This window comes from Octodon degus, unplaced genomic scaffold (assembly GCF_000260255.1).
Source record: "Octodon degus isolate 3935 unplaced genomic scaffold, OctDeg1.0 scaffold00055, whole genome shotgun sequence".
In the NCBI taxonomy this organism is placed as follows: Eukaryota; Metazoa; Chordata; class Mammalia; order Rodentia; family Octodontidae; genus Octodon; species Octodon degus.
Genome location: NW_004524631.1, coordinates 8648727 through 8661154, shown reverse-complemented (window position 1 = coordinate 8661154; position 12428 = coordinate 8648727). Strand labels below are relative to the sequence as shown.

The 12428-nt window shown below is 40.4% G+C and overlaps 1 protein-coding gene across 6 annotated transcripts in view; it reads right to left on the bottom strand.

Moving 5' to 3' along the window:
* Positions 1–1597: 1597 nt before the first annotated feature.
* Positions 1598–12428, bottom strand: part of Golim4 (golgi integral membrane protein 4) — an 83060-nt gene continuing 72229 nt past the window's right edge. For all 6 annotated transcript variants that reach the window (XM_023717842.1, XM_023717843.1, XM_023717846.1 and 3 more), the window contains 4 exons: positions 11594–11761; positions 11239–11307; positions 2834–2914; positions 1598–2498 (listed from right to left, as the gene is read on the bottom strand). In XM_023717842.1, coding sequence (XP_023573610.1) covers positions 2349–2498; positions 2834–2914; positions 11239–11307; positions 11594–11761 — 468 coding nt within the window. In that variant the 3' untranslated portion in view covers positions 1598–2348. The remainder of the gene's footprint in view (positions 2499–2833; positions 2915–11238; positions 11308–11593; positions 11762–12428) is intronic.

Below are 12428 nucleotides of genomic sequence, written 5' to 3'. Positions count from 1 at the left end.
CAGGATAAATCCTGAGGGGATTTCACTGACCTTATCAGACCCAAAAGCTACAACTTTTGTTGCATAGGTCCTGCTTTACCTTGGTCATAACCATCCAGCAGAAAAGTATAAAAACGAAATATAAGAATTAAAGCCATGCTGTTATGTTGAGCTGTAGGGGACTCAGGTCAACAATTTCTGACATTGCCAATCAAGTGGAAGACCCAATACTATTATAGGCTACTGGACTCTTTTAGAATATTTTGCTGAGTTTACACACCTACAATATTCAAATAACGGAACTTAACAAAAAATGGGGATACAGATGAATGTCCATTTTGTATCTGTGTATTCAAAGTGGTTAGAATAGATATATAGTTACATTCTCTTAATGAATAGAGTGATTTGTTCTAGTGGTGTTTGTAAATAGGATATCATGTCCGCATTTTGTACAGCAATTAACCACTAGGAAGAATGTATGAAATGTGTTAATTATTGAAACTGTCCTACCAATTTGATTTGAAACTGTCTCATTGCTATTTGTTTCTCAATAAAATTATTGGAAAAAAATAAAGTATTTCACTCTATGAAAAAGAATTAAGGAATGTTGTAAGACCAGAAACTAATAAAGATATCACATACTTTAGAGATTTACCACTTGCTTTTTATAGCTTTATTGACTATTACCAAGTTTTAATATGTTTCAAATAATTAAATACTGCAACTGGGACATTAAAAATACAAACTAATTTACCAAAATAATTGTATTCTGAATATTATGTACAATATTATACATTTTACATTACACGAAAAGTTTTTATACATAAAGGTAAGATTTGATTTATGATTATTGGAAATCCAAAATATAGTTGAACAAAATATTCCTATGAATACATACATAAATTGCTCACTGGGGATAATCAAAACCATTCATGAGTATGGTTATTAAAAAGCGAAATTACATTCATACAAAAATGGCAGAAAATGAAATTTGTTTATATTATTTTGGAAGTGTTATTTAAAAACCACACACATGAATTGCATAACTTAGTTCTATATATTTAAAATTTTTGTTCACACCTTCAATGTGTCTTTATTTCTGTGGAAAATTTCCTTTTTATTTCTCTTTTTAAAAGTACTTATGAGAACTCATATTCATTAAAATACCTTGTACACTGGAAGAAGGCAAAATGACCCTCAGCAACACAAATGCCACAAGGGTCTATCATAGAGGCAAACATATATATTTTTTGCAGGGTAATGCAGTTTTCACTATAGAAGTCATTCATGTCCTTGGTTAGCTTAATTTCTATATCATTTGTTGTGAGGTTAGGTGCACCTTCATATTCATAACTGTTGTAAAAGAGACTATGTTGAGGCACAGAGCTTAAAGGAGAAATGCATATTACTGTGACGAGCCAGCTACTGAAATAAACACATAACTAGGTGATTTTCAAAAACATATTGTGAATAGGTGTCCACATAGAAAATACCATACGTGCCCACTAGTCTGTCCTCACTCCTTAAAAAAGGCTAAAACACTAATGTGTCATATCTTTTTTTGTTTTGTTTTGTTTTTTCAGAACCGGGAATTGAACTCGGTCCCTTGCTCTTGCCAGGGAAGCACTTATTCCACTGAGCCATCTCCCTGGCCCCTCATATCTTTTTTTGAACAGTGAGATACTGTTCGTATTTAGGATACTTCCATATGAGTTTTAGTGCTATCTCACGTTCAATATTCCTTTTAGGCAAAATAACTGCAATTTTAAGTAATACCATATATGTTTCTAACAGATCTAAAAAATTTGAAAAACATGGTCTTTACTCTGTGACAAAAATGGATTTCTAATTGCATGTCTCACTGAACACAGACCTCATCCAAGGATGTAGACTGGCAAGAATTTTAGACCTGTACAGAAGAACCTCAAAGGCCGCAAGTAGTAGACTAGCCATTCCCTTAAAGTGTGCCCAGCATTTTGCCACATTCCTGCTTATAAAATCTCACATTTTATCAAAGGCAAATAGAACACGGAAAACAAGCACCAAGAAAGTAACAACTTGAGACACAAACAAAAGCACTGCTCTTTCCGACTTCATATGACCCATGACATGTAAGATTCAGGGCCTAAGGTCCATTTAGGGTTATTGGTTTTCTTCTTGTACATGTTCAGCTTGAATATAAAAGAAGTTCTAACCTAAGTTATCAAAATATATTCATATAAATGTATGAGCATTTCTAATAAAAAAGTTTAAAAAGTCTAAATTCTCAATTTTTGCAATTAAATATCCTAGAGTCCAGTAGGCAGATTGATTTTGAAGTAGCTTGAGGCCAATTTGATGGCCGAGCACTGCCTGGGAACCGGGCACAGCTACATTTCCGCTCTCCGGTGGGATTTCTCAGGGCCAGCAGCCCTGTCCTCCTCCTCCTCTTCCTCCTCTTCATAGTGCTCCTCCCCACCTTTGGGGTGGTTGTCCTCTTGGACTTCTTGTTCTTCTCCATCAGGGTTTTTAACATCAGCCTGAAAGTGAGAAGAAAAGAGAAATACTAAGAAACGCTACATGGAGCCAGTGATTCCTAATTCTTTGTTTTAGAAAAGGATGCAAAGGCCTTCACTTCCAGAAGAAAGAAAATGTGAGAAAAAAGTGATCCAACAAGAGGCGGTGCTACAGCCTCTCCGAATCTTCGCGGTCTCACACTGTCCTGGGGTAGGCGGGCTGGTGACATTCAGTGGCACCTTACACAGGCCAACCCTGATGGGTGCCAGGACTGTATATACATCTCCGTGTCCTACAGAATGCACCACCCCGCACCCAACCCACAAGAGCGCAGTGGGAAGGAGCTCGCTACACGTACATTTTCGTCATTTTCCCCGTAGGTCTCCTCAGCAGTACGCTCCAGTTCCCTTTTTTTCTCTTCAGTCAAATCTTCCTGAACCTGAAACAAACCACAGACGACATGAGAGGCTTTCAGCACTTCAGGGACATGTTTGAATGGCCAAATGGTCAATCAAAAATAACAGGAACAAAGTTAAACTAAATGCAAACATAAAAAAAGGTGAAAGTAAAAGTGCATTATTAGTATGAAGAAATGTATAATATATATCACAAAAATCAATGATTCTGAATCTAACACTTTTATGTTTGAATTTCTGATGTCTTTGAATGAGGATTAACTATGTAAGGACAATGCCTGGTGAGATCCAGCTTAAGAAATTAAGCATTCCCCTTTCTAAGAGGAAGAATTATAGGAATGCATAAGTGATGACAGACTATAAACTCTATGAAGTTCTATGAGGCTCAGCTCCCTCTGTCTTCAATGAGTAGAGGCACCTCAGGCACATGAAAATTGCTTAATAAGTATCGTAGAATAAGTAGGTCATTCACTGAATAAATACATGCAAAAAATATCTTCTCCTAATGCACAACACACATGCCACTGCCTGTATGTAATGTAGTAAAAATTGATATATCTGCTCTATAATTAAGAATAAATATTTCTGGCTAAAATATCTAGCCAGTAGAATAATCATTTCAGTTTCTTCATGTAATAATCCAATGAACTCCTTCAAATTCTCACCTAATACAGTTATTTTAGTTTTCCATTACGTACACTGTTACTACTATCTCACTGATCGCGATTCTTCATCTCGAAACGCAAATCAAAGAAAGCATCAAAATATTTTTTGAAATGATATCTATATAATGTTCATGTCTTATACAAACATAAGGTAAAAAGTTCTTTAACTTGCTACTCTGAAAACCTTCTATATGTCAAAAAGCTTAAGTCATTTAAATAAATTTCAAAACACTGCTAACCATCAGTTAGGCAAAAAGCAGTGTCCAGGCAGTCTCCCACACACCCACGTGCCTAATAATGAAAACATTCCGCAGGACACTGTGATGAAGACAAAGAAGTACTTTTCACACTGTATTACGATGTCACGAACTGAAGAGTCCTCGTCTACTTCAATGAACAAAGACATGTCTCCCACATACCCACTTGCTTAATAATGAAAACATTATTTGGGAATGCTGAACATGGTGCAGCTGATATGTATTCTACAATACTTATGATTAAGAAGTTTAATCATTCCTAGGACAATTGTATTACTGTAAATCTTGATAACCCCCTGTATACACACACACACACACACACACACACACACACGAAAACAATAAAACAAACAAAAAAAAAAAACCCACAAGATTTTTTGGACTTTCAGGGGGATAGCTATTTTTTTTTTCTTTTCTTTTCCTTTCTTTTTTGAAGAACTGGGGATTGAATTTAGGCCCTTGCACTTACAAGGTAAGCATTTATTCTACTGAGCTATCTCATCGGCCCCTAGGGGAATAGCTATTGAAAATCTGAGAAATAGGCAGTGGATAAAAAATATGTAAGGGTTGCAAATAAAGAGAAACAAATAAAAGGCTATCTCCATGTATCCAGACCAGGTGAGACAGAAAGGAAGGGCAACTTCCCAGGTGCATTTTGTATAGAACGTGGTCTATCAGAAACTAGCAAAGGTGACCCTTTAATGATGCAGGAGACAGAGCTAAGCATTCTCAGAGCTTTTCTCACCAACCCAGGATCAGCTGTGTCCAGAGCCCCAAATAAACACAATTCAAGATGGAGGTATATAGCTCCTTTTATATTCACATTCCTGGTAATGTGAGCCAAGGACACTCCTCCACCTTAGGGCTCTATTAGTGGCTTATGACATCTCCTCTGCCATTAATCACAGAACCTCACAGTAACATTCCACGGGACACTGTGATAAAGACATAGACGTACTTATTTCACACTGTATTACGATGTCACTAACTGAAGAGTCCCCGTCTACTTCAGTGAACAAAGACATGTCTACCACATACCCACACGCTTAATAATGAAAACATTATTTGGGAATGCTGAACATGGTGTAGTTGAGAATTGGAAGGAACTGCCTTGAAATACGCAGCATTGTGGAAAGAATTCATAAATCTGGAGGAAGCAAACTTCTTACGTTAAGGCCCAGCGAGTAATTATTTATGGTTTTCTGGGGCCTAATGTCTAGGGCAAAACTGCACAACTCCAACAATGTATCACAAAAACAGCTGGAACAAAATGTAGGCAAATGTGCATAACTTTGTTGCAGCAAGACGCAGTCTATAAAATAGGTCCCAGCCCATAGCTGCTGAGCTCCAAGCATCGGCAGTGTGTCAGACAACTGTGCACCCAAACCTTGAGTCTGCGACTTTGCTGACTGTCCAACGTGAAGTGCATTGGTTTTATTATGAAGATTTTCAAGAATGCAAGAAATAAAGAAAATGCACATAAAAATATCATTGAATAAATATAGCCAGCAATAATGTTCAAGGTATTTCAATAGCATATATTGAAATAATATATTAATATTATATCACACTTGTGTGTCATCTATAATGTTTCTCTTCTCATTGAACTATTCTAAAAATTTCTAGACATAATGTAATTTCACTTTCACACATCACAGTACAGATATCTAAAGGCAGAGGGCATCTTATGTAACCATAAATCTATTACTGTACCTGACAAATCCATGATATCTATCTTTAATATCTTTTTGCAGCTATTTTTTATTATTCATTTTAATGGGAAAAAAATAAAATAGCAATGAAACAGTTTCAAGAACAGTAGGACAGTTACAATAATTAATACATTGCATGTTGTAGCTATGTTTTTTTAAAAAATCATTATCTAAACAAGGACAAATCCAAAAGAGGCTTCCCTCCATTTCTTTTTCCATGATCCAGTCAACATGCTCTACAGAGGAACGCACATTCTGGATCTACTTACTTTGTACAGCATTACTTCACTTGGCCCCCTACCGGCTACAAACAGAAATTAGCTTGAAAGCATGAATAAATTCAGGCTCAACTTAAAAATCATGGGCATCTCAGAGGGGTTGGAGGCACACAATTTGACTGTCATTCTTTCTGTCAGGCTGAGGTTGGTTAGTGAGCTCGGATGGGGACAGCCTGGACCCTTCTTGGTCAAGCTCCCTGACCTGCACAATGATTATCATCATCTGAGGACTGGTGCTTAAAATCAACTGTCTTATTTCATGGTTCCAAACCTGGAGCTTTCTTATTCCACCGTCCTTTTTACATTTACTCACTTTATCTATGGAAGAACGCTCCCCAGTCCACTCCATGCCTACCAGGACCTACATTTAATAATGACATTCTCTAAGGTCAGATCTCAGTGCTCTCTGCTTCTGACTAACATTAATAATAAACTGATTCACCTTGAAAAATTTAACCTCTCTGAAGCTCCAATTTCTTATGTGTAAAACAAAAACATTGGGTATGGGCTTGAACATGAATCCTCTCAAGCCTTGGGTGAGAGTCCCTAGCAAATGGGCAAGACACACAGCATTCCACAGAAGTGAAGCAGGCTCCCACTCCCCTAGTTCCATCCATGGCTGTGTGCCCAAGACTATTTACCTAAAGAAGGTATAAGAGCAACTCCCACTTCTGCTGGGAGGGCCCCTAGGGGCAGTTCTGAAGCACCCTGCTTCCTAGGCCCCATAGCAGATAAGATCAAAATATCCAAGGGTAAGGTCCAGTCTGGGGAAGGTTTTGTATTTTTCATAAACTTTTCAAGGTGATTCATAGACACAGCAGAAAATGAGGACAACTTCCCTGGGTAAAAGAGGTCACACAGTGTGAAGATTGTCTGGCTTGCGGATAATCACCCATCTAGAAGATACTCTTCTCTATTCTTGAGATGAACATCAGAAAATTTAGCTGACTTGACAGTTGTCAATATAATCTTATTTGCAAATTACTGCTTTAAATTACTGTGTAATTTAGGGACCCTAAAAATGAATATTCTGTAATTTTCCAGTCATACAAAAAAAGCTTTGTACAGACATTATTTTAGTAATATATGTTTCATTTTTGAGAGCAAAAGCAATTCCAGTTCCACTTACAAGCATTAGTCAAAAGGAACCAAATGATGTGGCCCTTCTAACTGGTCTTTAAAATATACTTAGACAGGGGCCAGAAGCAAAGTGTGATCCTTTCAGAGTGTAGACGCACCGATTACGTCTACACTGACTCTCTTCTGTATCCTGCTGGAGCTGATGTGACACTTTGCCAAAGATTTTCTTACACTGCTTCTCATGACATGCTTTTCTCTACTAAAATCTTATGTTTCAGGCATTTGGGAAATTAACCCTATGCGATGGGGTAATGTGTAATAAAAGCCCAAAACAAAATAAAATAAATCACTGAATCTTAAACAGGCTTTGGCTGGCCACCCTAGCCCTGCTCTGTCCTAACACCTTTGTTTTACATGTGGGAGACGCTCTGCGTGAACCATGAACCGGTAACCTGAACCTTAGTCAAGAACGCCAGCAACACAAGGGTGGGTGGCACATGACAAAAGCAAAGCAGCAGCATTAGCTGAAGTGATGGGCATGCTGCTTGCTCAGGGGTGCTTGCTAGGAGACCTCATGACAGGGTAAGGCTCCCAGATCCAGCAGCTCCCAGACCGCAGTCTTGAGTACTACGTGCAAGTATCCAGCCGCTGAAGGAGAACAGGACCCTGTACTCGTGCTCTCCAACACGTTCAAATAAATCTTTTCCATTACATTGGAAAATTAATGTATTCAGATGTTTCAATCATCTATCTACTTTTGAGTCCTCAATAATTTGAAGGGACGCATGGCAATCTTTTGGCAATGTCATAACTTGTTTTCTTTCCTCAAAATAGGTAAGCTGGGTGGTAGGTAGGACCTTTTAGCAATGTCTTCCACAGTGACAATACCAAACAAGAACAGCTGGTCAATACTGTTGCACAAAATAGGCAGCAACAGCGCCAGTTTCCTAAGATCACACTTGTTTTGGGTCCTTGCAAATTCAAGCCCACGTAAGTCTGACAGTTGTGCCTCTGCACAGCTATAGCCTGGCAGGAGACATGGGCAGCTCCTCCCAGAGCAATTGCGGGTGGCAGAAGTCTGACTGGGTTCATCGACCAGTGAGAACAAGGACAGCTGAGAGCTGCAGCCTGCAGTAAGTGGGGCAGCTGGTAAACTCCAAGATCTAATGGAGACAAGAGTGGCACCCGGTTACAACCTCCTGTGGTTTTCAGAGTGCTTCCCCAAAGGGCATCCCAGACACACACACGCTTGCAAAGGATGCAGAACATGTTTCTATTTTCCTGTTCCCACTTGTTTGGCGAATACTTCATCTCTATCACTAAAGCTTGTATGGTATTTGGCAACCAATCTTTCCCACTGTGTAGGGAACAGCTGGTAAAGATGGAAAGATGTGAGAAAATGCAAAAATTCATCCTTTCAGGAAAGACCTGAGAAACAACACTGCCTGAACATGCTAGGGAGGGCTCAAAGACACGCTGGGAAGAAGAAAGGCTCAACAGACTTTCTATGAGTTTCTCAGGGTAACAATCCTGAGTGATGAGATGGCAGCCTTGAGCCTATAGAAGAAGTTGAGAACTGGGGACACAAACACTATTAGAAGAATTCTGAGCAGGAAACCAACCAGGGTAAAACAAGCAGGACCCAGTGCTCAGTGCAAGAAGGGGAAAAGAGCTCTTGTCAGCTCAATGGACATCTGAAGGTGGAAACAAGGAGGCCAGAGGAGGGAGCCACTAGTTTAAGGCTGCAGCAGTGGGGGTAACCTGGCCACCTTCCCCTGCCCTGTACAGTCTTTGTTTTGTTGATCCCAGGATTCTCTCCACCACAAGTGATGATAATATAGAACAGAAAAAGAACAGTAAATATGATTAAATTTGTATTTGATCCTTTTGAATTTTTTAAAAGAAGTCATGGTGAAGCTTTTTTCTCTTAATCCCTCCAGGATCCCTCCCCTCTGACCAAATGAAACAAAGTCATATTAGTCTAGACTTCTGGTTGCAAAAGAAGACTGTGTGAACAGCTCTTTCTTGCCAAATGTCTTAACATCCAAGGCTGCTGGTTTCCCCAGCGCTGTCTCTGATAAGGCAGTTTAGGGGCTTGATGAGGATGAATAGCAGGATGAGAAACAAGAGAGAATAGGAAGATCAAGCCTGGGACAGAACAGGTGACTCAGGAGGTTATCAGTGGGCAGGAAGGACAGCATCCTGTCCTGCTTTTCTGATAGAAGCACACACAGTAGCTCCGAAAAGCTGACCGTAAGAGTAAGCAGCAGCAAGCTGGCCTCAGCCAGAGCCCTGAGTGTGCATGGGACAACTCATGCTTTTGTCTTAAAGAGAAGTTTAAAAATTAAGGGAAAAAAAAACCTATTAAAGAAATACAGAATTTCAAAGCAAGATAGGAAAGTAGCAATGGTTGTTATACTTAAGATTGTTATTGTCCAAGTAGCCACTCAGATTGCCAGATACAGCTTGCAAAAGTGATCAAATAATTAAGCATTAATTGTTCCTATCAATAAACCAACAGAAAATAGTAGCACAATTATCTTAGCTATTTTGTATGTGTACATCTTTCTTTTCTCCTTTTCCCCCTCCCAGTTGTTCTTCGCTTTTGAGTAGTTTCCCTTTCACAATATGTACTGTAGCTTTTGGATTTATTTTTTTCACTTTCTTACACTAGGGGGACAATACAATGTTTACACACTTGAGTCTGATTTATTTCACTTGAGTATGGTTTCTAGTTGCATCCACTTACCTATAAAAGTCTCAAGTTTATCATTCTTTATAGCTAAGTAATACTCCACTGTATAAACATACCACATCCTTTTTCTCCATTCCTCAGTTGATAGGCATTTAAGGTGTTTCTAAGATTTAGCTGTGACAAATTACACTGCTAAAAACATGGGAGGACACATATCTCTGTGGTATGGATGTTTTCAATTTCTCTGGAAAAATACCCAGAAAGTGAATAGCTGGGTCAAATGGGACCTCGAATCCTAGTTGTGTGAGGAGTCTCCACACCGATTTCCACAGTGGTTGCACCAGCCTGCACTCCCACCAGCAGTGGCAAAAGGCTCCTTTCCCCACAGACTCATCAGCGTTTGCTATTGGGTGGTTTCCTGGTGATGCTTTCAGAGCAGGGCTTTCAGCAGGGGGCGTGTTCAAGGGTTCAGCTGGCCACAATCCAGCCTCCCAGAAGCTTCCCCTCCAGCACAAAGCTGAGGCATGCTGGTGTGAGAAGTAGCTCTGAAGCAGGGCTTCAATTTGGGCACTATTTATTGCTCTACAGAGAGACTAAAGGCAGCATGATCTGTCTCATATTCCTGAGTACTGCAGGAGTCCATGCTGGAGAAAATTACAGCAAAAGGCAGTAACAGCCAGCATTCACTCGGTGACCCACCCCAGGAAGGCAGCACCATGACAGGTGCAATACAGACCTAACTGGCAATATCCAGGAAGCTTATAATAAAAAACAAATTAAAATGAAACTATCTAAATGTATTTTCTTCATCTCTGTTCCTCAGTCCATATTTCCCTTCTCAGTTCCTATCTGCTCATCTTTTCGTTGTTTTACTTTTTTCCTGCAGCTGGAAATGGCGCAGAGCCTCAGGCCCACCAAGCAATCACTCTACGACCAAGGGACATCCCCAGCCTTATTCTAGCTAAAATATTGAATTCTGAAAGGGAAGATCAGGAGGAGTGACTACAAAATTTATAACAGTGTCCAAAGGATGTTAGTGGATCCCAGGGAACACTGGGCAGGCGTGGGGCAGGGGAGGGGTCCATGGAAGCAATCCCTCAGGGAGCACAGCTGTGTTACGCACTTTCATGAAGGAAAGAGATTGGAAAAAAGTTATAAAGAGCATATAAATATAATTCTTATACAACCAAATATCTTCTTCATTCCAAATCTCTGCAAAGCGGACCAGAAAGGTAGCTCAGCAGACTAAGAACCTGCTTAGGCAAACATAAGGACTAGGGTTCAATGCCTGGACTACATGCTGCATTGGATCTGTCCCTGGGACACACTAAGCTGGCCACCGAGCTGGGCATTGTGGCACATGCTGCTATTCCCAGCACTGGGGAGGTGGAAAACAGGAGGATCACCACAAGTCTGAGCTGCACAGTGAGACCCTGTACCAAATACATTTAAAAAACAATCTCTGAAAAGAACCAAAGAGATAGATTCTATTATCATTCTGTCGCCTCCTAATGAAATGGTCCTACCACCCTTTATTGTGCTGCATAAACTTTTCTGAACAGTTTTGTAGCAAGTATGTCAAGTTAATACTGCTGAGGTTTGTGTAAGGCTAGGTGACAGACGCCGCAACAGTCTGATCAGTGTCCTGCGATTTTACTACCTCCTCTTCTCCCTCTTCCTGGTACTGCTCGTCAACATTATCCTCCTGCTGGTCTGGATTTCCTGCCATCTGTCAAGACAAAAGAGGAGGCCCATGTTACTGTACATCGGAGATGCCTTTCACAGTGCCCTGGGACAGAGAATAAGCTCGCCACCATGGAAGTCACTCGCAGGGCCAGGAAACGATGAATAATCATTTCTAACCCAGAGCACAGGAAGTCCAAAGCCCACACTTTCTCTGAGTGTCCGCAGAGCATTTCAGATAATGGCATAAACCCCAGAACACCTTTTGCTTGAGCCAGGCGTTCACTAAAATACGAAGGTTAAATGCGTCACTGGTAGTGGCATCTGCTTACCACCAAATGCTCCCCCATTTCAGCCTCCGCTTGCTTCTGATCAGTTCGTTTTTGTTCTTCGTTTTCATCAGGCAAGTTTTCGTCTCTCACTTGCTCGGCTTCTTCAAATTCATCTTCACCTTGATTATTTGGGTCATCTGCTGGGTTTATATCCTCCACAGCTGCCCTCTACAAATTTAATGAAAATCAACACTTCAAAACTGGGGACAAAGTACAATTTCATTTAAAAAGCTACACACAGATAAAAAGGGAAACTGTTCTCCATGGATTGTTCAGGCCCACCCTGGCCAAGACCCACAAGGATCGAGCACCTCACTGTCAGAAGATAAAGTCCTACTCTGCTTATCCAAGGTTGAGCACCAGGAATGAAGCACAGATATTTCCTTTCTCCAAGTGATTTCAACATGGTCCTCAAAACTCTGCTAACACAACTATCGTGAGCAAAATGGAATAAACAAAAAGAAAAAATAGTTAATAAGTCAAAGAACCAAGGAGGAGAAAAACATCAAGATAAATGAGGATGGGAGCTTTATTTACTTATTTATTATTTTCAGGCATTTGGTACAGAGTCTCACTACACAGCTCAGACTCAGTGATCCTCCTGTTTTCAGCCTCCCCAGTGCTGGGATTACAGGTGTGCACCACCATGCCTAGCCTTGGTGGCCAGCTCAGCACACCCTGGGGGAGGGGCCAGCGTGGCATGTGGTGCCAGGATGGAACCCCAGTCCCTGTACTTGCCTAAGCGGACGCTTAGTCTGCTGAGCTATTTTGTGGGCCCTGAATGTAAGCTTCAGATGGGCAAACTGGAACTCCTTTATCTGCTGCACTGGCTTTC